General features: G+C 34.6%; 1 protein-coding gene across 1 annotated transcript; it reads right to left on the bottom strand.

The window, feature by feature from the left end:
• Positions 1–20,372: 20,372 nt before the first annotated feature.
• LOC139895764 (uncharacterized) lies at positions 20,373–21,026 on the bottom strand. The gene has a single exon (XM_071878303.1). The coding sequence runs from the start codon at positions 21,024–21,026 to the stop codon at positions 20,373–20,375; it is 654 nt and encodes a 217-aa protein (XP_071734404.1).
• Positions 21,027–27,847: the final 6,821 nt, after the last annotated feature.

Here is a 27,847-nt window from a genome sequence, read left to right as displayed (position 1 = left end):
CTTATGCGTCTAGACAATTGAAGATTCACGAACAAAATTATACGACGCATGATTTGGAATTTGGCGCGGTTGTTTTTGCATTAAAGACTTGGAGGCACTACTTATATGGGGTCAAAAGTATTATATATACCGACCACAAAAGTCTTCAACACATATTTAATCAGAAACAACTGAATATGAGGCAGCGTAGGTGGATTGAATTGTTGAATGATTACGACTTTGAGATTCGTTATCACCCGGGGAAGGCAAATGTGGTAGCCGATGCCTTGAGCAGGAAGGACAGAGAACCCATTCGAGTAAAATCTATGAATATAATGATTCATAATAACCTTACTACTCAAATAAAGGAGGCGCAACAAGGAGTTTTAAAAGAGGGAAATTTAAAGGATGAAATACCCAAAGGATCGGAGAAGCATCTTAATATTCTGGAAGATGGAACCCGGTATAGGGCTGAAAGGATTTGGGTACCAAAATTTGGAGATATGAGAGAAATGGTACTTAGAGAAGCTCATAAAACCAGATACTCAATACATCCTGGAACGGGGAAGATGTACAAGGATCTCAACAAACATTTTTGGTGGCCGGGTATGAAAGCCGATGTTGCTAAATACGTAGGAGAATGTTTGACGTGTTCTAAGGTCAAAGCTGAACATCAGAAACCATCAGGTCTACTACAACAACCTGAAATCCCGGAATGGAAATGGGAAAACATTACCATGGATTTCATTACTAAATTGCCAAGGACTGCAATTGGTTATGATACTATTTGGGTAATAGTTGATCGTCTCACCAAGTCAGCACACTTCCTGCCAATAAGAGAAGATGACAAGATGGAGAAGTTAGCACGACTGTATTTGAAGGAAGTCGTCTCCAGACATGGAATACCAATCTCAATTATCTCTGATAGGGATGGCAGATTTATTTCAAGATTCTGGCAGACATTACAGCAAGCATTGGGAACTCGTCTAGACATGAGTACTGCCTATCATCCACAAACTGATGGGCAGAGCGAAAGGACGATACAAACGCTTGAAGACAAGCTACGAGCGTGTGTTATTGATTTCGGAAACAGTTGGGATCGACATCTACCGTTAGCAGAATTTTCCTACAACAACAGCTACCATTCAAGCATTGAGATGGCACCGTTTGAAGCACTTTATGGTAGAAAGTGCAGGTCTCCGATTTGTTGGAGTGAAGTGGGGGATAGACAGATTACAGGTCCGGAGATTATACAAGAAACTACCGAGAAGATCATCCAAATTCAACAACGGTTGAAAACCGCCCAAAGTCGACAAAAGAGCTACGCTGACATTAAAAGAAAAGATATAGAATTTGAAATTGGAGAGATGGTCATGCTTAAAGTTGCACCTTGGAAAGGCGTTGTTCGATTTGGTAAACGAGGGAAATTAAATCCAAGGTATATTGGACCATTCAAGATTATTGATCGTGTCGGACCAGTAGCTTACCGACTTGAGTTACCTCAACAACTCGCGGCTGTACATAACACTTTCCACGTCTCGAATTTGAAGAAATGCTTTGCTAAAGAAGATCTCACAATTCCGTTAGATGAAATCCAAATCAACGAAAAACTTCAATTCATCGAAGAACCCACCGAAATAATGGATCGTGAGGTTAAAAGACTTAAGCAAAACAAGATACCAATTGTTAAGGTTCGATGGAATGCTCGTAGAGGACCCGAGTTCACCTGGGAGCGTGAAGATCAGATGAAGAAGAAATACCCGCATCTATTTCCAGAAGATTCGTCAACACCTTCAACAGCTTAAAATTTCGGGACGAAATTTATTTAACGGGTAGGTACTGTAGTGACCCGAACTTTTCCATGTTTATATATATTAATTGAGATTGATATTTACATGATTAAATGTTTCCAACATGTTAAGCAATCAAACTTGTTAAGACTTGATTAATTGAAATATGTTTCATATAGACAATTGACCACCCAAGTTGACCGGTGATTCACGAACGTTAAAACTTGTAAAAACTATATGATGACATATATATGGATATATATATATATATATATATATATATATATATATATATATATATATATATATATATATATATATATATATATATATATATATATATATATATATATATATAGTTAACATGATACTATGATAAGTAAACACATCATTAAGTATATTAACAATGAACTACATATGTAAAAACAAGACTACTAACTTAATGATTTTTAAACGAGACATATATGTAACGATTATCGTTGTAAAGACATTTAATGTATATATATCATATTAAGAGATATTCATACATGATAATATCATGATAATATAATAATTTAAAATCTCATTTGATATTATAAATATTGGGTTAACAACATTTAACAAGATCGTTAACCTAAAGGTTTCAAAACAACACTTACATGTAACGACTAACGATGACTTAACGACTCAGTTAAAATGTATATACATGTAGTGTTTTAATATGTATTTATACACTTTTGAAAGACTTCAATACACTTATCAAAATACTTCTACTTAACAAAAATGCTTACAATTACATCCTCGTTCAGTTTCATCAACAATTCTACTCGTATGCACCCGTATTCGTACTCGTACAATACATAGCTTTTAGATGTATGTACTATTGGTATATACACTCCAATGATCAGCTCTTAGCAGCCCATTTGAGTCACCTAACACATGTGGGAACCATCATTTGGCAACTAGCATGAAATATCTCATAAAATTACAAAAATATGAGTAATCATTCATGACTTATTTACATGAAAACAAAATTACATATCCTTTATATCTAATCCATACACCAACGACCAAAAACACCTACAAACACTTTCATTCTTCAATTTTCTTCATCTAATTGATCTCTCTCAAGTTCTATCTTCAAGTTCTAGGTGTTCTTCATAAATTCTACAAGTTCTAGTTACATAAAATCAAGAATACTTTCAAGTTTGCTAGCTCACTTCCAATCTTGTAAGGTGATCATCCAACCTCAAGAAATCTTTGTTTCTTACAGTAGGTTATCATTCTAATACAAGGTAATAATCATATTCAAACTTTGGTTCAATTTCTATAACTATAACAATCTTATTTCAAGTGATGATCTTACTTGAACTTGTTTTCGTGTCATGATTCTGTTTCAAGAACTTCGAGCCATCCAAGGATCCATTGAAGCTAGATCCATTTTTCGCTTTTCCAGTAGGTTTATCCAAGGAACTTAAGGTAGTAATGATGTTCATAACATCATTCGATTCATACATATAAAGCTATCTTATTCGAAGGTTTAAACTTGTAATCACTAGAACATAGTTTAGTTAATTCTAAACTTGTTCGCAAACAAAAGTTAATCCTTCTAACTTGACTTTTAAAATCAACTAAACACATGTTCTATATCTATATGATATACTAACTTAATGATTTAAAACCTGGAAACACGAAAAACACCGTAAAACCGGATTTACGCCGTCGTAGTAACACCGCGGGCTGTTTTGGGTTAGTTAATTAAAAACTATGATAAACTTTGATTTAAAAGTTGTTATTCTGAGAAAATGATTTTTATTATGAACATGAAACTATATCCAAAAATTATGGTTAAACTCAAAGTGGAAGTATGTTTTCTAAAATAGTCATCTAGACGTCGTTCTTTCGACTGAAATGACTACCTTTACAAAAACGACTTGTAACTTATTTTTCCGACTATAAACCTATACTTTTTCTGTTTAGATTCATAAAATAGAGTTCAATATAAAACCATAGCAATTTGATTCACTCAAAACGGATTTAAAATGAAGAAGTTATGGGTAAAACAAGATTGGATAATTTTTCTCATTTTAGCTACGTGAAAATTGGTAACAAATCTATTCCAACCATAACTTAATCAACTCCTATTGTATATTATGTAATCTTGAGATACCATAGACACGTATACAATGTTTCGACCTATCATGTCGACACATCTATATATATTTCGGAACAACCATAGACACTCTATATGTGAATGTTGGAGTTAGCTATACAGGGTTGAGGTTGATTCCAAAATATATATAGTTTGAGTTGTGATCAAGATACGTATACACTGGGTCGTGGATTGATTCAAGATAATATTTATCGATTTATTTCTGTACATCTAACTGCGGACAACTAGTTGTAGGTTACTAACGAGGACAGCTGACTTAATAAACTTAAAACATCAAAATATATTAAAAGTGTTGTAAATATATTTTGAACATACTTTGATATATATGTATATATTGTTATAGGTTCGTGAATCAACCAGTGGCCAAGTCTTACTTCCCGACGAAGTAAAAATCTGTGAAAGTGAGTTATAGTCCCACTTTTAAATCTAATATTTTTGGGATGAGAATACATGCAGGTTTTATAAATGATTTACAAAATAGACACAAGTACGTGAAACTACATTCTATGGTTGAATTATCGAAATCGAATATGCCCCTTTTTATTAAGTCTGGTAATCTAAGAATTAGGGAACAGACACCCTAATTGACGCGAATCCTAAAGATAGATCTATTGGGCCTAACAAACCCCATCCAAAGTACCGGATGCTTTAGTACTTCGAAATTTATATCATATCCGAAGGGTGTCCCGGAATGATGGGGATATTCTTATATATGCATCTTGTTAATGTCGGTTACCAGGTGTTCACCATATGAATGACTTTTATCTCTATGTATGGGATGTGTATTGAAATATGAAATCTTGTGGTCTATTATTATGATTTGATATATATAGGTTAAACCTATAACTCACCAACATTTTTGTTGATGTTTTAAGCATGTTTATTCTCAGGTGATTATTAAGAGCTTCCGCTGTTGCATACTAAAATAAGGACAAGATTTGGAGTCCATGTTTGTATGATATTGTGTAAAAACTGCATTCAAGAAACTGATTTCGATGTAACATATTTGTATTGTAAACCATTATGTAATGGTCGTGTGTAAACAGGGTATTTTAGATTATCATTATTTGATAATCTACGTAAAGCTTTTTAAACCTTTATTTATGAAATAAAGGTTATGGTTTGTTTTAAAAATGAATGCAGTCTTTGAAAAACGTCTCATATAGAGGTCAAAACCTCGCAACGAAATCAATTAATATGGAACGTTTTTAATCAATAAGAACGGGACATTTCATCTTTGTTGTCAAGTCATCATTAGGTGTTACTTCATTTTCCCCACACTTAGGCGTTTTATTATTGTTAAGCACTACCGTTGGAGTTGGTAAAACCATATGGTTCTTACCAATCGTTTTTATTGGTTCAACGGATTTGGTTGGTGGAGATTTAGACTTTCGAATCATAAAGGTGACCGATTTTTCACCATTACTAAGTGTCATTCTACCTTCTCTTACATCAAATAACGCCCCGGTGGACGCTAAGAATGGTCGACCTAAAATTAGAGGAATGTTTGAGTCCTCTTCTATGTCAATGACAATAAATGCGACTAGAAAGGTTAATTTCCCACTTGAACTGGTAGGTTGTCAGCAATTCCAACTGGGTGCTTAATGGTTTGATCAAAGAGTCAAACACTCATTTCTGTTGGACTTAACTCACCTACTCCTAATCTCTTATATAATGAAAGAGGCATAACACTCACACTTGCACCTAAATCTGCTAGTGCATTATACATGACACAATCACTAAGTAGACAAGGAACAATAAATTCACCTGGATCACCTAACCTGGGTGGAACTTTTGGTGGAACTGTCTTCACCGGGTTTACTTTTACGGTTTTTGTTTCTTGCACTTTCTTATTCTTCTTCTTCTTTCCAGAGGTATCACAAACTTTATTACCTATCACTTGCTCATACTCAACTCCTTTTCTTGGAAACGGGATGGTTGGTCTGTATGGTACAACTACTAGCTTTACATACTCGGGTGGTGGTGGTGTTGTAACTTCTTCATTGTTACTCACATCTAAAACCTTCCCATCTTTTGGTGCTGGTTTTTCAGAATTTGTTGAAATCATATTAACATTTTCATTCTGAGGATTTACTTCAGTATTACTCGGTAGCTTTCCTTGTTCCCTCTCACTCATCATGCTAGCAAGAGTACCTACGTGTTTTTCTAGATTCAAAATGGAAGCTTGTTGAGTTCTTAATGACTGATCAAACCTCTCATTTGTTTGGGTTTGAGATGTAATAAATTGTGTTTGAGATTCCATTAGCTTTGCATCATTTCTTCCAGATTTGGCTTTTTCTCTTCGGTTTGTTGTGGTGGTTTATATATGCCAGGTCTTTGTTGATTGAAAGTGTTATTTTGAGTTGGTTGGTTATTCGGACCTTATTGGTTATACGAGTTATTGTTGGGTCCATTTGGATTGTAAAGAATGTTTTGATTTTGATTAAAGTTTGGCCTTGGTAGTTGATAATTATTTTGATAATTATTTCCCGGCCTTTGGTTCATGTAGGAAACATTCTCTCATTGTTCCATCGTTTGTTCAATGTGACAATCTTTCGTTAAGTGTGTTCCACCGCATTTCTCACAACTGATTCGTATTGCGTGAATATCTTTAGTCATTTTTTCCATTCGTCTCTCGAAAGCATCTATTTTTGCGGAAACGGAATCAAAGTCATGGCTAGAATCGGCTTTAGCCGCTTTAGATGAACGAAAAATATCTTTTTCTTGGTGCCACTCATGTGAGTGGGATGCTGTGTTATCAATAATTTTGTGAGCTTCGGTTGTGGTTTTCTTCATAATGGAACCACCAGCTACTGTGTCGATGTCTTTTCGTGTAGCAACGTCGACACCTTGGTAGAATATTTGTACTATTTGAGAAGTGTCTAAACTGTGCTGAGGACATCCTCTCAACAACTTTCCGAATCTTGTCCACGTCTCATATAATGTTTCATTTGGCTTTTGCGCGAACGTAATAATTTCTCCTTGAAGTCTCACGGCTTTAGATGCCGGAAAGAATCTTTTAAGAAATTTCCCAACTAAAACATCCCATGTGTCAATCGCTCCTTCAGGTAACGATTCTAACCAATCTTTGGCTTCTCCCTTTAAAGTCCAAGGAAACAACATGAGATAGATCTGTTCATCGTCAACTTCTCTGATTTTGAATAGAGTACAGATCCTATTAAAGGTTCGAAGATGTTCGTTTGGATCTTCTTTTGGCGTACCACTATATTGGCATTGATTAGTTACCATGTGTAGGATTTGTCCTTTGATTTCATAATTTGGCGCATTAACATCTGGCTGAATAATGGCATGACCTTGGCCAGTGCGAGTGGCTCTCATTCGGTCTTCCATACTTAGAGGTTCCGTTACTTCCATAATTGAATTTGTTAAATACGAATCACTAGAGGATTCTGATTTAACAGTTTGTAGTTCAGGAGGAATGATTAGTGGTTCAGGATTTTGGAATTGTCCTTGAATATCCTCCGGGTTCTCAATTGTGAAGTCGGGTTCAAAAAATGGATTATCGAAAATTTTAATTGGAGTACTCGTTCGACTAGATGATGATTCTAAAGAAAACTCAACGGCGAAAATATTGGCTAGATGTCTTGATCGAATTACAGGTGGTGAACGTATGAAAGGTGGTGAACGTTTTGCTCGGTGAATTCACTGAATATCCTATTAGTTATAAATATAAAAATTATATAAGTTATCAAATTAATAGATTTTTCTGATTTTGCCCACGTTTCAAATAGCCAATAGATACAGCAGGTAGCCAGGACCCTTTAAATCGGAAGCCCACAACTCGCCACTAACAAGTTCAACTATTACTACGAACCAGAAAATTTTGGATGTCTATCAATTTAATTGTTTAAAATAATTTTTCGCCGAAATTTAAAGAAGATAAAAATCTATGTCCTAAAAACTAGAGCGTAGAAATGAAAAAGAAAAAGCGCGTCGAAAAATAAGAGGTCGAAAAATAAACGTCGAAAAATAAAAAGTTGAAAAATATTAATTTGAAAGTAAAGCGTCGAAACTTAAAAGTCTAAAAACTAAAAATTAAAACTTGCGTCTAAAGGTATTAAAGCTTAAAAGGAATTCTAAATCCAAAACGGCAATTACGTAAAAGGCACTAAAATCTGTAAACTTAAAATGACGTCGCAAAATTCTAAAGCGCCTAAATCTTAATCTAAAGAAAAAGCACTTAAGGGATTTTACGGCAAAGCCTAAAAATCTAGAAATATAAAATACTATGGCAAAAACTAAGTTTTAAACTAATTACGAACGATACGATTAAAAAGATACAATTTATAAAAAGAAACAAAAAATGATAAATTACTTATTTTTATAAAAATATTATTTTTATATTATTATTTTATAAAAATATTAATTTATAAAATTAATAATAATATTAAAACTTAATATTACAAATAATATTAAAACTTAACTAAATATATTAATTAACTAAAACCCTAATTAGGTTTAATAATAATAATAATAAATAATAATAACCTACTTCATAATAAATGATGTACCAGGTTTTGCTGTCAGACTAATCCATGCGATCGCATGTGATTAAGTTATGGAACCTTGCGGTCGCATGGCATGCAGGCTCAGAGATTATGCAGGCCAAAAATATGCAGGTTCAGCGTGTTTTTTTTTTCAAATATGAATTTAATTTATACTTTTTACAAAATTAATATATAAGTGATATTTAAAATTATATTTTAAGACTAAAAAAATACTTTTATACTTTATATAAATTATATAAAATATATTTTCTTTTTATTTAAACACTTAAATAGATATATATTTTTCTCTTTTTTATATATTTGTTTTTAATATTTAAAACTTATATAAAAATATTTTTACAAAAATAGCTTAAAAACTAATTTTTTTTTATAGCGTTTCGCTTTCGGGTCCCCGACAGTAGCACCAAAAATACTTGATGTGTGAAGCGGAGGTGTACGAAATAGATTATATCATATTACAAAATACAATTAAATACGATACAATTTACACAAGTTATTTATTTATTTATAGAATGGATATACCTAAACCTTGCTACAACACTTATATGCAGTGTACCTAATCGTAGAGTAGTGTAGTTTTTAGTAAGTCCGGTTCGTTCCACAGGGATCCACTTATTGCGTACACTATATTTTTAACAACTATATTTATACAAATATATATATATATATATATATATATATATATATATATATATATATATATATATATATATATATATATATATATAAGTAGTAATTATTATAAAAGGGGGGTTTACCGTTTAATGACCGGTTTGTCAATTTTTATATTTTTGCGTAAAGATAAATGACAATAAAATAAATTGCAATAATTAAAATGACAGTAAATAAAAGTACGGTGAAATAAGAAATAAAAGTATTATGCTTATTTAAACTTCCGTAATCATGATGCTTGATGTTTTGATTTTAATTTATTACCTGGGGTTAATTGTTCTTTGTCCTGGATTATTTGATACCTATTTGGTTTTTGTCCATAATAGTCCATCGATCATAATAATAAAATGCTCGTCAAATTAACCTTATTCTCGAAGTCAAGTATTTCAACTAATTAGGGATTTAAACTATAACAAGGTTTTAATACTTTGTTAATAATTACACCAGGTTATCGACTGCATATAATCCAAGGTTTTAATACTTTGTTAACAATTACACCAATTACCCTTGTATGTAATCCACCCCTGTTTTAATTAGTCCAGATAAATTAATTTATCCACTTGGCCAAAATGAATAATCAATTACCCAAACCCAATTGATTAATTCAATGATAGTAAAAGATGTCGTATAAACGTCACTAAATAGGACATGCATAATCATTTAATAATTATTAGATTAACTAATTTGAAGATAGGTTCGACAGATTCCAATGAGTTGTCATTCAATTAGACAATACCTCCCATCTATTAATAGTCATAGTCCAATGTCCACAAGTGTCAGTCTTTTGTCCAAACCCAAATTATGGTACAAAATCCAATAACCCCATCTTAATATTTAGCCCAATATCACAATTACTTTGGCTCAAATAAGCATAATAATAACTTAGTTACGAGACATTAATTTAAAAAGGAAGAACATAGCTTACAGTGATTATTAATCGCGTAGCGTTACACGGACAGAGTTCCGACTTTAAAACCCGTAAAACATTTTTTACAATAACCCAATTATTATTATTAACTTAAAATTAAAATTATAATTATAAAATAAATATAAATATAAACTGAGAGAGAAAGAGTGTGTGAAGGTGTTGAACTCGTCGAATTTTGTTGCTAACTTGGACGAATACGTCATTCATTGATTTCATTACGAGGTATTTGACCTCTATATGATACGTTTTACAAACATTACATTCTTTTGAAAAGGTATACCATAAATGAATATTTAAATCCAAGGTTTTCGACATCTGATGATTTCTATATATAGACAATCACCGTAAATAATGGTTTACAATAATACTTCCATTGACAATGCAGTCAGAATAAGATACATGGTGATGGTTTTGTGAATGCAACGTTTTCTCGAATAAAGCATGTATGACTCCATGCACATAGCTTGTATAACATATAAGCAAACAGCGGAAGACTTCTAGGAACCTGAGAATAAACATGCTTGAAAGTGTCAACACAAAGGTTTGTGAGTTCATAGTTTTAATGTTTCGCATAATCTGTATATAAAGGTGGATCACAAGATTTCAGTTGTTTCATCCAGAAACGTTTATCAAAATATTCAACGAAATTGAGCACCCTGGTAACTAAACTTTAACGTTATAATAAGTACCCCTATTTTAACATACATGCAACCAACATGTACAATACACGCAATCCAACGTGTACTAAACTCAAATAGTATACGTCTGTTTTATAGTTCAGGCTAGGGTTTCTATACCTGGAATAGACGGGGATGTCAAGCCCTATGGATCCATATACAACTACTCGCGCCCACCAGTTCTTATAATCGGCAGTTACTAGTTACCAAAGCTAAGGGATTTTCAGTTCAAACTCGGTGTAGAATTTAATATGTACTTGTATCCATTGCGTTTAAAATAAAGTGCATGTATTCTCAGCCCAAAAATATAGATTGCAAAATCAATTAAAAAGGGAGCATATGAAACTCACCTTAACAGCACATAAGGTCATTCATCGAAATGTGACCGAAACTCGGAATGCAAAATAACTGTAGATCTCAACCTAGAGAACATATATTGGTCAATACATGTCTAACAAGCTAGGTCGGGTCATAGTGTATCATAATCCTAATGCTCGAGATCGACATGCAAAAGTTGACAAAAGTCATCTTAAAAGTTAACCTGATCCAATATAATCTTTAAATCTATACATGTTTATTATCATAGTATAAGTCTTGATAATTGAACGAATTTATAGTTTATCAACTCAAAATATTATTTATTTCTGGAGCTATATTATATTTGAATTATCATGGCAATCGAAACTATTTTATTATTTCACATAGCTTTCCAATACTTGTAAAATCAGATTATAGTGTTTATAAAGCTTTAAAACATGATAAGACAGTCAACTTTGACATTTGTTCAACAAAACGAGACGTGCCTTATATAGAAATTCATTTACTCGATTAGTAATATCTAAAAATCCAATTTACCAATCTCATAGACAAGTTGTTTAAATATTAATTTACAGTTTCAAACACAATTTCAATTAACGTCATACATAATTCAGTTGACCATATCTCTTAATTTGTTCATCGAAATCACGCGATTTCTAAATGAAAAGTTAATAATTTTTTGCCAGCTTTCCAAAAATATGCATATCATATACTTTATATCAGTAGCATATGTATCAAAATCGTGATTCATCATAAACTATCTAATGCCAAAATTAAAGCATACAAGCATGCATAAACATATATACTCAAGCACTAGACATGGATACACTATTAATATATAAAAGATAAGGTATAAATGCTTACGTATCAATATTGTGATTCAATATTGCAGGAAAGTACGTAGACGTAACGGAGATGATAAAAACTAGTTTGACCTCATGAGTATACCCCGAACAATACCCATAACCTCCTTAGCTATAACCCATAATTTTCTTAGTTCTATCCCTCTCGAAAAACCCATTTTGAAAACATGCGAGCAGAACCTCGTCGTAGTATTTTATGTATAAATAATACTAATAATAATACTAATATCAAAAATAATAAGTTTAATATTAATAAATTTAATAATAATAATAATAATAATAATAATAATAATAATAATAATAATAATAATAATAATAATAATAATAATAATAATAATAATAATAATAATAATAATAATAATAATAATAATAATAATAATAATATATTTATGTATCTGCGAGTAGTGTGAAGTAAATGAATCAGAAAAACTGAAACGCTCGCTTTATATAACAATTTCAGCCACCTACCCCCTCCATGCGATCGCATGGGAATTAGCCTGTGTGGCCATGCGATTGCATGGCCTTGTAATACAGCCTGCCGACACCCATTTCCCATTTGATTAAAAGAAATAATATTATTTAATATATAATATATTTAATCTTTAGAATTAATTAAATATTATATTATATTCTCGTGCATAGTTGAGTTGTAATTTTTACACCGATGTGTTGTACGTTGACCCTCGACTTAAGTACCGGTTCCAGTTTTTCGAACGCATTTTCGTACGCTTAGAAAACTGGTACTTTACGTTTTGTGTAATGTACCTTTATCAATAACAAGACTCAAATCAATGAAAAACTATCCTACTCAAAGTGTAACTTATTCATTTGAGTGTTTTGGTCATTTGCTTCCATAAATCGACATCTCATTATATATACATATGCATATATATATATATATATATATATATATATATATATATATATATATATATATATATATATATATATATATATATATATATATACATATGTGTCATGTCCTTTCGTCACGACACCAATGACGGAAGTACGAGTGAGGATGTTGAGTTCACGGCCAAAGTTGAGGCCATCTTTAAACGTCAAAAAGCGGAGTTTCTCGAAGATGTTAAGAAGATGTTTGTAGATACGATCGACGAGAAACTAGTTAATGTGGTTAGGGAACAAGTTAAGGTCGTTCTTTACGAAGATAATGTGGGAAGACGGGACTTCTTCTACAAGAATTTTAAGGATTCTCAACCTCCCACCTTTGAAGGTGAACGAGACCCTCTTAAAAGTGCTCGTTGGATCTCCGATATGGAGGGGGCTTTCCGTACTTGTGAATGCCCTCTCGATAAGAAGACAAGGTACGGGTGTAGTATGTTGAGGGGCGATGCCAAGTTGTGGTGGGACGCAAAAATCCAAATTTATGGTGAAGAGCAATGCATGGAATTCACGTGGGATGAATTCAAGACGGAGTTTTTCAAAGAATACCGAACTTCGGCCGATCTTACAAGGCATAAGGACGAGTTGCATTCCTTGAGGCAAGGGTCGATGGATTTGAACACTCTCAAATCCGTGTTTTTCTCCAAGACCTAATTTTGCCCGAAGTATGTCGGGAATGATAAAATGTTGAAAGAGGACTTCTATCGAATCTTGAATGACAATTATCAAGAGAAGATTAGCGTAACCGTGGTGAATACTTTTGATGAATTGTTCGATATGGCCAAAGGTTTTGAGGCGCTAGTGTTGAGAAAGAGTGGCTTTACTTTCGGCAAAAGAAAGTTTGAAGCTACTAGTCAATCTAACAAAAAGAGTAAGAGTGCTAGTGAGAGTGTTGGTAGTGTGAAGAAGGGTGCATCCGGGGGCTTTGGACCCAAATGTTATAATTGTGGACGACAAGGACACATGGCTCGTGATTGTACAAATTCATCCTCAACACCAAAGCTCACTTGTTACAATTGTGGTAAAGAAGAGCACAAAAGGCCAGAATGTCCCGATTTGCGGGGTGAACATGTTAAGAAGTTGGAGAAGGCGGCGGGTACGGCTAGGGGTCGCAATTATTTGATGACGAATAATGAAGCCAAACAATCTAACTAAGTTGTCTCAGGTACTTTCATGGTTAACTCTAATCCGGCGAGGATACTCTTTGATATTGGTGCTAACTTGTCGTTTGTGTCACCAAAATTTGTGCCTAAACTTAATAAACCGTTAGCTAAATTAAGTCATCCGGTAGAAGTCGAAATAGCGGACTGCAAGACGGTGCTAGTGGTTGATGTATGTAAAAATTGTGATGTTGTATTTGGTGCCGAAAACTTTAAAATTGATCTCATCCCGATGACTTTGGGTAATTTTGATATCGTGGTTGGTATGGATTGGCTCGATCATAATAGAGCCGATATTATATGCCATGAAAAATCTATTCGTGTGAAAACCCCAAGTGGGGGAGAGTTAATTATTCATGGCGATAAGCGAAGAAGACTTGTGCAGATATGCACTTTTGCACGGACACGTCGTTTCCTTGTTAGTGGTGGTATGGCTTTTCTTGCCCATGTTGTTGATACTCGTGAAGAGGCAGCACCCATTCGTGAAACTCCGGTGGCGAGTGAATTTGAAGACGTTTTTCCGGGTGAGTTACCGGGTGTTCCGGCGGAAAGACAAGTTGAATTTCGCATTGAGTTGGTTCCGGGGGCTACCCCCATTGCTAAAACATCTTTTTGATCAAAGAGATTTGAACTATCATCAACGTAGATGGATGGATGTGGTGAAAGACTATGATTGTGAAATACTTTATCATCCGGGTAAGGCGAATGTGGTCGCGGATGCGTTAAGTCGAAAGAGTCAACATCCGGCGATACGAGTAGGATCGTTGCGCATGATTATTACCAACGATTTTCTTGTAAAGCTTGGCGAGACTCAAATCGAAGCTTTTGTTAACAATAAGCATGAGGAACGAATCGTGGGACAAACGGAGTCTATTACCTTAGGTCCATATGGTTTGTTATCCTTTCAAGGACGAGTGTGGGTGCCTAAAATGGGTGATTATCGGCGAGTGCTACTTGATGAAGCACATAAGTCAAAGTATTCCATTCACCCGGTCGCGACGAAAATGTATCTTGATTTGAGGAAAGAGTATTGGTGGCCGGGCATGAAACGTGATGTTGTTAAATATGTCGAACAATGCATCATGTGTTTGCAAGTTAAAGCCGAACACCAAAAGCCGTATGGTACGTTAAAACCTTTAGAAATCCCGAAATGGAAATGGGAGAACATTACCATGGATTTCATCACAAAGTTACCAAGGACGGCGAGAACCCAATTTGACTCGATTTGGGTAATAGTTGATCGATTGACGAATAGTGCCTTGTTTCTTCCCATTCGGGAAGCGATATCGTGGGAGGCTTTGTCTAAGTTATTTATCAAGGAGGTGATATCGAGACACGGGGTTCCTATATCTATTATTTCGGATCGAGATACCCGTTTTACATCTCGATTTTGGGAAAAGTTTCACGAAGATATGGGTACATAATTGAAATTGAGCACGGCGTATCATCCTCAAACGGACAGGCAAACCGAACGTACGAATCAAACTTTGGAGGATATGTTACGGGCGTGTATTATTGATTTCGGTGATAGTTGGGATGAGCACTTACCTTTGGTGGAATTCTCGTACAATAATAGTTATCATACTAGTATTGGGATGCCACCTTACGAGATGCTTTACGGGCGTAGGTGTCGAACCCCGATTTATTGGGGTGAAGTGGGTCAAAGAGAAATCGGGAGTATCGATTTGGTTTTAGAGACGAATAGCAAGATTGATATGATTTGGGCTCATTTGAAAAAGTCTCAAGATAGAAAAAAGGCGTATGCCGACAAACGAAGACGACCGATTGAGTTTCAAGAGGGTGACATGGTGATGCTTAAAGTTTCACCATGGAAAGGTGTTATTCGGTTTCGAAAACGGGAAAAGTTAGCTCCTCGGTTTATTGGGCCATTTAAAATTTTAGCTCGTGTTGGTGAAGTCGCGTATCGTTTGAAATTACCGGAAGAACTTGCGGGGATCCATAATACATTTCATGTTTTCCATCTCCGAAAGTGTCTCGCGGATGATTCTTCTTGGATACCATTAGACGAAATCGAGTTGAACAACAAGCTAGAATATGTTGAGGAGCCGGTTGCTATACTCGATGAAAAGGTGAAAAGGTTGAGGAATAAGGAGTTGAGAACATATAAAGTTCAATGGCGTCGAAGTAAAGGTTCCGAGTTCACATGGGAGTCCGAAGAGTTTGTGTTGGTGTATCTTCCCGCTTGTCATGCGGCTTGGATCACCAGGACGCGCTCCGAGTCAAGTGGGGGAGAGTTGTAAGACCCGAATAATTATTGTACTGTGATGTAAATAGGGTAAATATGGTACATAGAGTGTGGGTAACATTGTGCAGTTAAACAGGGGTCAGTGCCTGCCCAGGCGTTCATGCGCACTGCACAGATATAGGGGTACGCGCCGCGCACTTCTACTGTTGGCGAATCCCAGCTTTTTGATTAAAAGCTAAATGAGGGGTATTGTCGTCTTTTCACATGAAAATGAGTTAAGGCATTAGATGGCCAGTTGGGTGGTGGGTGAAACACACTTAACTTCATCACCAACCTTATCTTCAACCCCAAATCAAATTCTAGAGAGAGAAGAGTGTTCTTGAGAGAGAAAGCTTGAATCAAAGAGGAAGGAGCTTGATCCGGGTTAAAGCTCAAGTATTAAACTTGTTCATCTAGATTTTAGCTACGTTTTGATTGTAGTGGTATGCTCTAATCTTTATTTCCTTACTTAAATTTATATTATAGTTAGGGTTTGGGTAAATGGTGAACATAAAACCCATATTTGGCGATTTTGGGTGTTCTTGGGTAAGATTGAGTCATGAAGACTCAATAGTAACTAACCTAAGGTTTTAAAGTGTTAATTGGGGTGTATGAACATAAATTGGTAAGTTAATTACTAGCACACCTAGATGTTTAGTAAATGGGTGTTATGTGGGTTTGTGGAAGACTCGAAATGGGTGTGTTGACATTAAAGTGATTAAATGGGTAATTGTTGACCTAGTTGGGCAAGATGAGTGTGAAATGTCCTAAGTTTGTGTAAATCGGTGTTGTTAGACCTCAATCACTAGCTTTTAGTGATTGATGATGGGTCTTGACCTTAAATGACGGTTTTGGTAAATGGGGCATTTAATGCAATTAAGTCATTGAATGCACATGTGTAAATTATTGGCATTTTGTCCAACTAGTTTGTGTGTTAATGGAGTACTTATTATATTAGGTACTTTGTTTTGAAGCTTGCGGAGTTATAAAATCGTCACCAAATTGTTAAGGTGAGTGGAGTAATTATACATGTATGTATATGGTGTATTTATTTGTATGTTATGGTATGACCCACGGAGCCGGGAGTGCCATAGTGTGTGCGAGTGTACTGTGATGTAAACCACGGAGCCGATAGCATCATGGTGCATGTGTTGTGATGTGAACCACGGAGCCGGTAGCATCAAAGTGTGAACCACGGAGCCGGTAGTACTATAAAAATTAGATGTGAACCACGGAGCTGGTAGCACCGAAGTGTGAACCACGGAGCCGATAGCACTATAAAAGAGTATGACTCGAATGCGTAGTGACGTGAACCACGGAGTCGGTAGCGTCATAGCATTACGTATGGTGTGAACCACGGAGCCGGTAGCACCATGACGTGTGTATGGTTAACCATATAGCTTGTGTATGAGTTGTTGTATAGCATAATATATTATTTTGGTGAATATGCTATTGATTATGCTAGTTGCGGTATTTGGAGGTTATTAGCTTATACTTGGAGTCTGTATGCTAATTGTGATTGCTAAAGATTAGTACCGTGTGTGTAAGTGTATGCAAGTAGGTATATTATATATGTATATGTATAATTATTGCATTCACTAAGTCTTGCTTACCCTCTCGTTGTTTATCTTTTTATAGGCTCCGGCGTTGACAAGGGTAAGGGCATTCGATTGGATTAGAGATTCCGCTTGTTGTTTAGGGGACGCTTTTGGGATGTGATAGCTTTTGGAGTTTGATCGAGATTTGGGTAGTTTAACCCCCAAACACCATGCTCATAGTGTCGTTTGGAAATTAAACTAATGTGGTCGAAACTCATGATTTGTACGAAACTCGTAAAACGGCCGATGTGGGCCCCATTTTGTAAAACTTGTTTTATGATTGATTCGTGTTAGTTTTACATATATGAACATGTGGTGAAAAGCGTTTCGTCTAAATATGTCGGGAAGTGGGAGATCTTTAGTTGAAAAATTGCAATTCCGGACAGAAGCTGTTGGGGCTTGTGCGCGCCGCGCACTATACTGTTTTAAAATATATATATATATATATATATATATATATATATATATATATATATATATATATATATATATATATATATATATATATATATATATATATATATATATATATATATATATATATATATATATATATATATATATATATATATATATATATATATATATATATATATATTTTTTCGCATATTCAGTTTGAGGAAATGGGTTGGGTTGTTACATGGATCGTATTCAAATGGTCAAGAATTTAAGTTTGATTATCCGTCATCCGTTTACCAAATAGATAAGAGATTTCCTATCCGGAAGATGTAATTGGTGTTAGGTCTGCCTTAAAAATCTGTGTCTCGACATCCGGATTGTTCCACTCTTAGCCGGATATCCTTGAGAATTATAAGGCATTATTTTACATAAGCACTTTATCTTGGGCATTCAGCACACTATCAGGTAGCCTGTTACACAAGCCACGAAATATTTGGCAAGCGCACACATGGGGAGCGTGTGTGCCGCGTAAGCCCCTTTATTCGAAACGTTTGTTACGTACATGAGTTGTATGTGTGTCACGTCAGCCACACCGATGTAACAAACTATTCTGCCTATAAAATAAACAACTTGGGTCATTCCTTTCACAATCTTCACGGACTCTAAACTTAAACGCTGCAAAAATTCATCGTTTAAGATATTAATTACTCAATTATTCGAAGACCCGTGATTAGTTGTCAAGCAACCCGGGTTCAATTCCGATAGAGGGGAGGTTTTCTCCAGGATTTTTCAGCGATTAGTTGCCAAGCAACCCGAACCCGCGATTAGTTGCCAAACAACTCGGGTCAATCCTTGGAGTTTCCTACCTAAACGTGTGTGGGTCGCAAATGAGAGTATTCGATGCGAAAATTTGCCGTTAAAAAGAAATTTACTCAATTCTTCAAGTAGATTAATCTTTAGATTGTTTAACACCCTCGCGAATCCATATTCCGATCGGGTTTGCACGATTGCCGGAGATTAAACAATTAGATTAACCCTTTTCCCCCTCAATTTTGCACTCGAGCTTGTTATCCTTGATTTCGATCATCCAGCAATAAACTAATGTACAAAACTTACGAAACCTTACTCTTATTCCTTAGGTCAATCTGAAAAAACAGCCTCTACTAATTCCACACCAAACATCACCAAAATCTTATTGACATCCAAACCCATAAAAAGGAGCAAATGCATATCAACTTAAATTTCTTACAATGATTAGTAGGGGCTTCGCAAAACATTCATATGAATTATTAATTACTTGAAACCTCAATCTTATCAGCTTTAAGTAATTATTAACTACATTCTACATACCTAGTTTACAAACAAAGATAAGATCATATATCAAGTTTATGCAGTGGCGAAGCTTGAACAGATTTGTTGAAGGAGCAAACATAACATGTTCCAAATGTTTGTATAAGTATTGAGATTAATAACAATAAAACTATATAATATAAAAGTATAACAATTCTGGACGTAAGGCTACGAATATCAAGAACGATAAAAGTGAATTGTAGTCACTTGAGTTGCGAGCATTTGGAATTTTGAATAAAACTAAAATCAAGTCCGTATGAAAGAAATATGACCAAAATAGTGATAACTTACGGATTATACGAGCCTTCACCATTTTGGCAATATCTCCATTATACGGACACCGTTTTAATTGATTCAAACGCCCAGACATTCGTAACTCAAAGGGCTACAATCTCATTATTTACCCGAAGCTTTAGAGGGGCAAGAGCCCCTCCCTGTCCCTATTATACTTCGCCAAACTGCATAAAAATGACATGTCAAATAAAACTAAGACAGCAACAAGCATTCCGGATTTTGTATAATGATGATTTGGATACCATACAAGTACAAACGGGTCAATGGGTAAGGTTTTTTTTTTTTTTTTTTTGAACGGCAATTTATTAGACAAATCTCAAAAAATTACAAAGGTTCTCACAAGAAACTAGCAATAAGATACCGAGCTAGAATCTTACTAATAACATCTAGTTATCACATCTATACAAACTCAAAATAATTAAGGATTAGACAACAAGACTAAATAAGATACCGAGCTAGAATCTTACTAATAGCATCTAGTTATCACATCTATACAAACTCAAAATAATTAAGGATTAGACAACAAGACTAGACGGATTTTGTAACCAATCGAGCCACTCAATATTCTTTGTTTTACACCTTTTCGCAATCCATTCAAAGCTCTTCACTTGTATTTCGTTTAGGGCAACCGGAGAAGACCAACATGATTTGTTGAAAACTTTTTGATTCCGGATTTTCCAAATGAGATAAAAGGAAGTCCACACCATAGCTTGCCAAACTTTCGCACCAAAAACCGAGCATTGAAAAGTTGTTTCGCCTCGATAAAGTCCTTCCAAGGATATAAGACCATAGGAAGCCACATTAATCCCCCACCATTTAAATATTTTCTCCCAAATTTTACGCACCTTTGGGCACGAAAAAAGTGCATGATCAACTGACTCAATAGTCTTGTCACATAGCGGGCAAAGAACGGAATGCAAATCAATGCCCCGTTTATCAAGTTCAAACAAAACGGGGATTCTATTCCTTCTTGCCCTCCATATAAAAACACCAACTTTAATATGAACCAATTTATTTCTCAAAGTAACCAAGTTCAACGGATTTAGAGGAAAACATGAAACCATAAGTAACTTTGTTAACGCTTTGGTAGAAAAAATACCGGATCCGCACAGTTTCCATACCCAACTATCATCCTTATCGCTAAACGATATTGTTGTAGACGATAACATTTGTTCGAGGTCCGTAAGCTCCCCGAGAGTTCTGTCTGAGATTACCCGAGACCATTGCCAAACCAGATCAAGGTATTACCATTCCATCGCACTCGATCGGCCACCTTCGCATTTGGAGTAGAATCAAGCCGCACCAATCTTTTGAATACCTCCTTTAACAGTTTGTCACCTATCCACACATCGCTCCAAAAAGAAGTACTTTTACCATTACCGATTGCCTTAGAAAATGACTTCGTGAATTGCACACTAAGGCTATCGATCACACAACCTGCTTTGATAATATTACTCCAAGTAGTGTTAGAAAAAGATGAAGAGTTACCCCAACCCGAAAGGAAAGACCCCGAAACCCCATAAATGCTTTTGATTACATTAACCCACAAGGAAGTGGGTTCGGTTAAAAACATCCACTACCACTTGCCGATTAATGCAAGGTTTTTGCATTTAAGTGAAGCCAAGTTAAGACCCTCATCCGCCCAAGGACGAATGGTGTCATCCCATTTAACCCACGAGATTTTGACTCGTCACCCGCCCCTCCCAAAAAAAAAATTCTTCTCACACTCTCTAGTTTTTTAAGTACGCAAGGCGGAGCACGGAAGAGCGAAAAGTAGTACAATGGTAAACTATTTAGGACCGAGCTCACAAGTGTTAAACGTCCACCAAAAGACATTGAACGTGCTTTCCAATCCGAAAGCCTTTTCTCGAATTTATCAATAACGGGCTTCCAACTTGACATTTTATTCATTTTCGCACCAATAGGAAGACCAAGATAAACAAAAGGGAAGTTACCGACTTTACACCCAAAAAGATTAGCCATGTACTCTACATCTTTTTTATCCACCCCCACACCAAAGATATTGCTTTTGTTGTAATTGACTTTCAAACCGAAACTTAGCTCAAAGCATTTTAGTAACTTCATGAGATTCTCAATATTATCCAAACTCCATTACCCAAAAAACATTGTATCATCCGCATACTGTAATGAGAGATCGGGATTTTATCTTTACCAATTTTCACCCCACAATAAAGATTGTTTGAGACCGCCGATTATGTTAACCAATTTAGACCCTCCGCCACAATTATGAAAAGAAAAGGCGAAAGTGGATCCCCTTGCCGAATACCTCTACCAAGCTTAAATTCCCTAGTAGGAGAGCCGTTTACTAGAACCGAAATAGATGCCGTTTTTAAACAAGACGCAATCCACCCCCTCCATTTAGACCTGAAACCCATAAACCTCATCATATCATCCAGAAATTCCCAACTAAGGCTATCGAAAGCTTTCTCAAAATCTACCTTAAAAATCATACTCCTCTTGCGATAAGAAACTCGAGTGATTCGTTTGCAATAAGCACACCATCCATGATATTTCTACCCCTAATGAATGCACTTTGCTCAAAACCAACAAGTTCGGAACCACCTTTCTAATCCTAAGAGAAAGCAGTTTGGCAATTATTTTGTAAAAAGCTTCCAATCAAACTAGTGGGCCTATACTCACTTAAACTCACCGGGTCAGAGTTTTTAGGAATAAGAGTAATAAATGAAGAATTGCATCCATCCGAAATTGCCCCTGTTGACCAAAAATTGTTAACCGCTTCTACAAGGTCTTCTTTAATTATCGCCCAAAACTTCTTAAAAAAACGCATATTAAAACCATCAGGTCCGGGGGCTTTATTACTCGCACAATCATTGACTGCAGTCCAAATTTCCTCCACCATGAATCGAGCTTCAAGGTCAGCGAATTCAGAATCAGAAAGGAGAAAGCAATTCGAATTTATCCTTGTAGCCTGCTGTTCGCATGGATTAAGCCTAACAGATTGCTAATCGAGGTTGTTGGGCCCAACAGAAGGCGGCCCCACTGATTAGCCTGGGCCTGGTCAGCTTCAATTTAGTAAACAAATTCATAAAATGGTTGAAAACAATCTCCTTAACAGCTTGTGGCTCATCGATCCAAACTCCATCAACACTAATCCCACGAAAATTACATTTATTGTATTTTCTACGAATCGAAGCATGAAAGAATTTCGAGTTTTCATCACCATCTAGGATCCATTTTATTCTCGCCTTTTGCTTCAACATGCTTGTTTTGACTTTTTCTCTTTCGACCCATTTTCACCTACAATCCAACCATTTAGCTCTATCCGAGTCACTAATATCTTGACATTCCGCTTTCAATTCCCAGCTCATGGCTTCTTTTTTAAGCTCATCAATTTCACTATCAAGGCCCCCAAATTTCTTTTTACTCCACGTTCTAAGTGCCATCTTCACATTCTTTAATTTATCTCTAAATGTACAATCCTTTTTAAATCCTCGAATTGGTTGATCCCAAGCCTCTTTAATTATATCCCCAACCTCCAAACAATTGAACCATTCGTCGAACACTTTAAAAGGCCTCGGACCAAAGTCAAAGATCCTATCCCTTAGCACCTGTGACGATCGCTCCAAATTCATATGGACAAACACGTCATTCATTGATTTCATTGCGAGGTATTTGACCTCTATATGATACGTTTTGTAAACATTGCATTCTTTTGAAAAGGCATACCATAAATGAATATTTAATTCTAAGGTTTTCGACATCTGATGATTTCTACATATAGACAATCACCGTAAATAATAGTTTACAATAATACTTCCGTTGACAATACAGTCAAAATGGATACATGATGATGGTTTTGTGAATGCAACGTTTTCTTGAATAAAGCATGTAAGACTCCATGCACATAGCTTGTATCACATATAAGCAAACAGCGGAAGACTTCTGGGGAACCTGAGAATAAACATGCTAACAAGTGTCAACACAAAGGTTGGTGAGTTCATAGTTTTAGTGTTTCACATAATCTGTATATAAAAGTGGATCACAAGATTTCAGTTGTTTCATCCAGAAACGTTTATCAAAATATTCTACAAAATTGAGCACCCTGGTAACTAAACTTAACGTATATATAATTTGTACCCTTTGTATAATCATCTTAATAATACACGCAAACCAACGTGTATGCTTCTCAAATAGCATACGTCCGTTAAAAGGCTAGTGCTCTAGCTCGGACGGGGATATCAAGCCCTATGGATCCATATACTACTACTCGCGCCCACCAGTTCTTATAACTGGCAGTTACTAGTTACCAAAGCTAAGGGATTTTCGGTTCAAACTCAGTGTAGAATTTAGTATGTACTTCTATCCATTGTGTTTAAAATAAAGTGCATGTATTCTCAGCCCAAAAATATATATTGCAAAAGCAATTAAAAAGGGAGCAAATGAAACTCACACATATAAATATTTGTATATCGGTTAATAAAGCATTTGCATGTATTCTCAGCCCAAAAATGTAGAGAGTAAAAGGGATCTTATGAAACTCACCTTAGCAGCACATAAAGTTGTTCATCGTAATGTGACCGAAACTCGGAAATCAAATAATCGTAGATTTCAACCTAGAGAACATATGTTGGTCAATAAATGTCTATCAAGCTAGGTCAGGTCATAGTGTATCACAATCCTAATGCTCGAGATCGACATACAAAAGTTATCCAAAGTCGTTTCAAAAAGTCAATTTTGACAGTTGCTTAACCAAACGAGACGTGTTTTATATAAGGATTCATTTACTCGGCTGGTAATATTCAAAAATCCAGTTTATCAACCTTACAAACAAGTTGTTTAAATATTAATTGCAGATTCAAAAGCAGTTCCAATTATCGTCAATTATAATTCAGTTGACCATATCTTTTGATTCGTTCTTCGAAACTATTCGATATCTAAATGAAAAGTTATTGATTTTTCGCTAGCTTTCCAAAAACATGTATATCATATACCTTTTACCAGTAATATATGTATTTAATTCATGATTCATTAAAACTATTTAGCGATAAAATTTAGCATACAAGCATGTATAAATATATATACTCGAGCACTAGACATGGATACACAATTAATATATAAAAGATAAAAATATAAGTGCTTACGTATCAATATTGTAGAAAAGTACGTAGACGCAACGGAGATGATAAACACTAGGTTTGATTCATATATATACCCCCGAACATTACCCATAACCTCCTTGGAAATAACCCACAATTTCCTTAGCTCTAGCTTGCTCGTAAACCATTTTTGAAATCGTTTAGACATAACCTCGTCGTAGTATTTTATGTATAATACTAATAATTATTATACTACTGATAATAATAATAATAATAAGATTAATAATAATATTAATCTTAATAATAATAATAATAATAATAATAATAATAATAATAATAATAATAATAATAATAATAATAATAATAATAAATATAAATATAAGAGTGTGAGAGAGAGATGGATGGAATGCATCAAAAAAACAGAAACGATCGAGCTTTTATACATGTTTGCTGAATCTGATGCCCATGCAATCGCATGGGCTTTCAGTGCAAATACCATGCGATCGCATGGCCTGTCTGGACAGCTCACTTTCGTTTGTTTTCTTGCTTGTCGACATATTATTTAATTATATATATAATATATTTAATTTATATAATTAATTATATATTATATTAAATTCACATGCATAGTTGACTTGTACTTTTTGTTCCGATAAGTCGTACATCATCACTCGACTTATGTCCCGGTTCCGGTTTTTCGAACGTCCTTTCGTACGCTGAGAAAACTTGTACATTACGTTTCGCGACTCGTACCTTTGTCAAAATATAGTCTTAAATTGTCCATAAACTATACCACTCGAGATATAACTTATACTTTTGAGTGTTTTGTTCATTTACTTCTATAAATCATCTTCTCGTTATTTGTTAATATATATATAATAACAATTCGTTTTATGACCAAGTTAATATTATATTTTATCGTATTGTTAAATATATATTTTCAATATTAATAAACACGTTTTAAAATACATATCGCAAGTTTATTCATATCTAATTCCAACAGTTAATATTCCTTATTATTGTATGTGTCTAAATTACGTTATTTAAATAAACACTTTAATATTTATTTCGAATATCGTTAAAAATGAACGATTTCTTAAATCAACGTGGACCTCACAACAGAGACTCGTAATAATATTATAATCCTTAAGGGATTCAATAAATATCTTTTAATTCAATCGTTTTGCATAATCTTTTATCTCCGTAGTTAAATATATCGATCAGGTAATCAAACCAATAAATTTTAATTCACAGTATCATATACTCAACACTTTGTTACGTTTTCAAGTTATAGTATATGTATCTATTTACATATAATTGTTCACGAATCGTTTAGAACAATCGAAGGGTAATTGAATAGTTCAAAATTTTGAGATTCAACTTCATAGACTTTGCTTATCGTGTCGGAAATGTTAATCATACAAAGATTAAGTTTAAATTTGGTCAGAAATTTCCGGGTCATCACAGTACCTACCAGTTAAATAAATTTCGTCCCGAAATTTGAGTGAGGTCGTCATGGCTAACAATAAAAATGTTTTAATGACGAATATGAGTTGATAATAGAGTTTTATCTATGTTTGAATAATATGGATAAAATAATCCAATTACTCGAAGCGTATGAGAGAAGTTATCGTAATCAAGTGAAATGAAGAATAGAGATGCGTCTTATCTCTTGATGTAGTAACGATTGATTTCCGGATTTTAAGGAATAGAAAATCTTCATAATTTAAATCAGATTTGATTTTTCGGAATTTGCGGAAATTAGGATTTTCTTTGATTAAATGCGTAACCTGCCTCTATTGCTGCGTCCGATATTTTGCTATAAATTGACCTCTTCCGTTTCATTTATTTTCAACACTCCTATAATCTTCTTTATTATTTCATACATCTCAATAGATTGTGAAAATGCTTAATCCAGTTCTGATTCTTGATATTTTCCTGGCTATCGTATCCTTCATTCTTCTTTTTCATCTGCCACCAGAGAAAGTTATTTTCTTCTACTATTACCTTGGGTTTATAGTGTTTTTCATTCTCCCGTGTCTTTATATTGCTATACGCATTGATATACACGGTTTGTAATTTCGGGGTTGTTATCGGGCTTTATATTCTCCATTATATTTCGGAGCTTCATGCTTTCGTTTTCTCTTCCCGACCTTAAGTCAAGCGGATAATGGTCCAGAATTCGTAGGTATGAAGTTTCAGATGAACATAACTAATGTTCTAAGAAAGAAATGGTAATAGCACAATCTGACTTGTCAAATTACCAGAATACCTCGAAAAAGACCGAATTATTAAGAAAATATTTTCTTGATATTTTTAGAGATTATATAGAATGAAAGAGTTATGTAACATGGTTCATGATGAGGGTATGATATGTGAACCTTTATCACGTTCCATTAGAAACTCAGCATGACTTACTGTAATATAATCACGTTGATCAAGTGTCATTATATTATATTAACTCATGCTTCAATTCCCAACATTACTTCAAAACATTTATATTTTAAACTTGAAAGTTTCAGAATTTAGAAACTAAAATAGTTTCTTTTATGGTGTAACACAGATATCGTAAAGAGAAAATTGATTTTCGATAAGAATGATTATGAAATTATCTCCAAAAATATGGAGGATATTTATAATGAAAGATACGATGATATCTTAGAATTTCTAATATCAGAGGATGATGAAGAATATTGTCCGCAAGGGTTTAGATTCGGAAGCAAGGTATTCGTTAATGGCTTTAGCAGATACTGAATCATTTGGATTCTTTGAAGACAGGTTTCGTCCTTGTGATTTATCCACAACCTCTTTCATACTTGGCTCAATCCGTTTTCCAGTTCCAAACTTTCTCTTTTTCTCAGCTTTACCACCATACTATTCTTTATCATTAAACTTTTGACTGTTAAGGTCGT

This window comes from Rutidosis leptorrhynchoides, chromosome 1 (assembly GCF_046630445.1).
Source record: "Rutidosis leptorrhynchoides isolate AG116_Rl617_1_P2 chromosome 1, CSIRO_AGI_Rlap_v1, whole genome shotgun sequence".
NCBI lineage: Eukaryota > Viridiplantae > Streptophyta > Magnoliopsida > Asterales > Asteraceae > Rutidosis > Rutidosis leptorrhynchoides.
The sequence above is the reverse complement of the archived record's forward strand: the minus strand, read 5'-3'. Positions and strand labels throughout refer to the sequence as shown.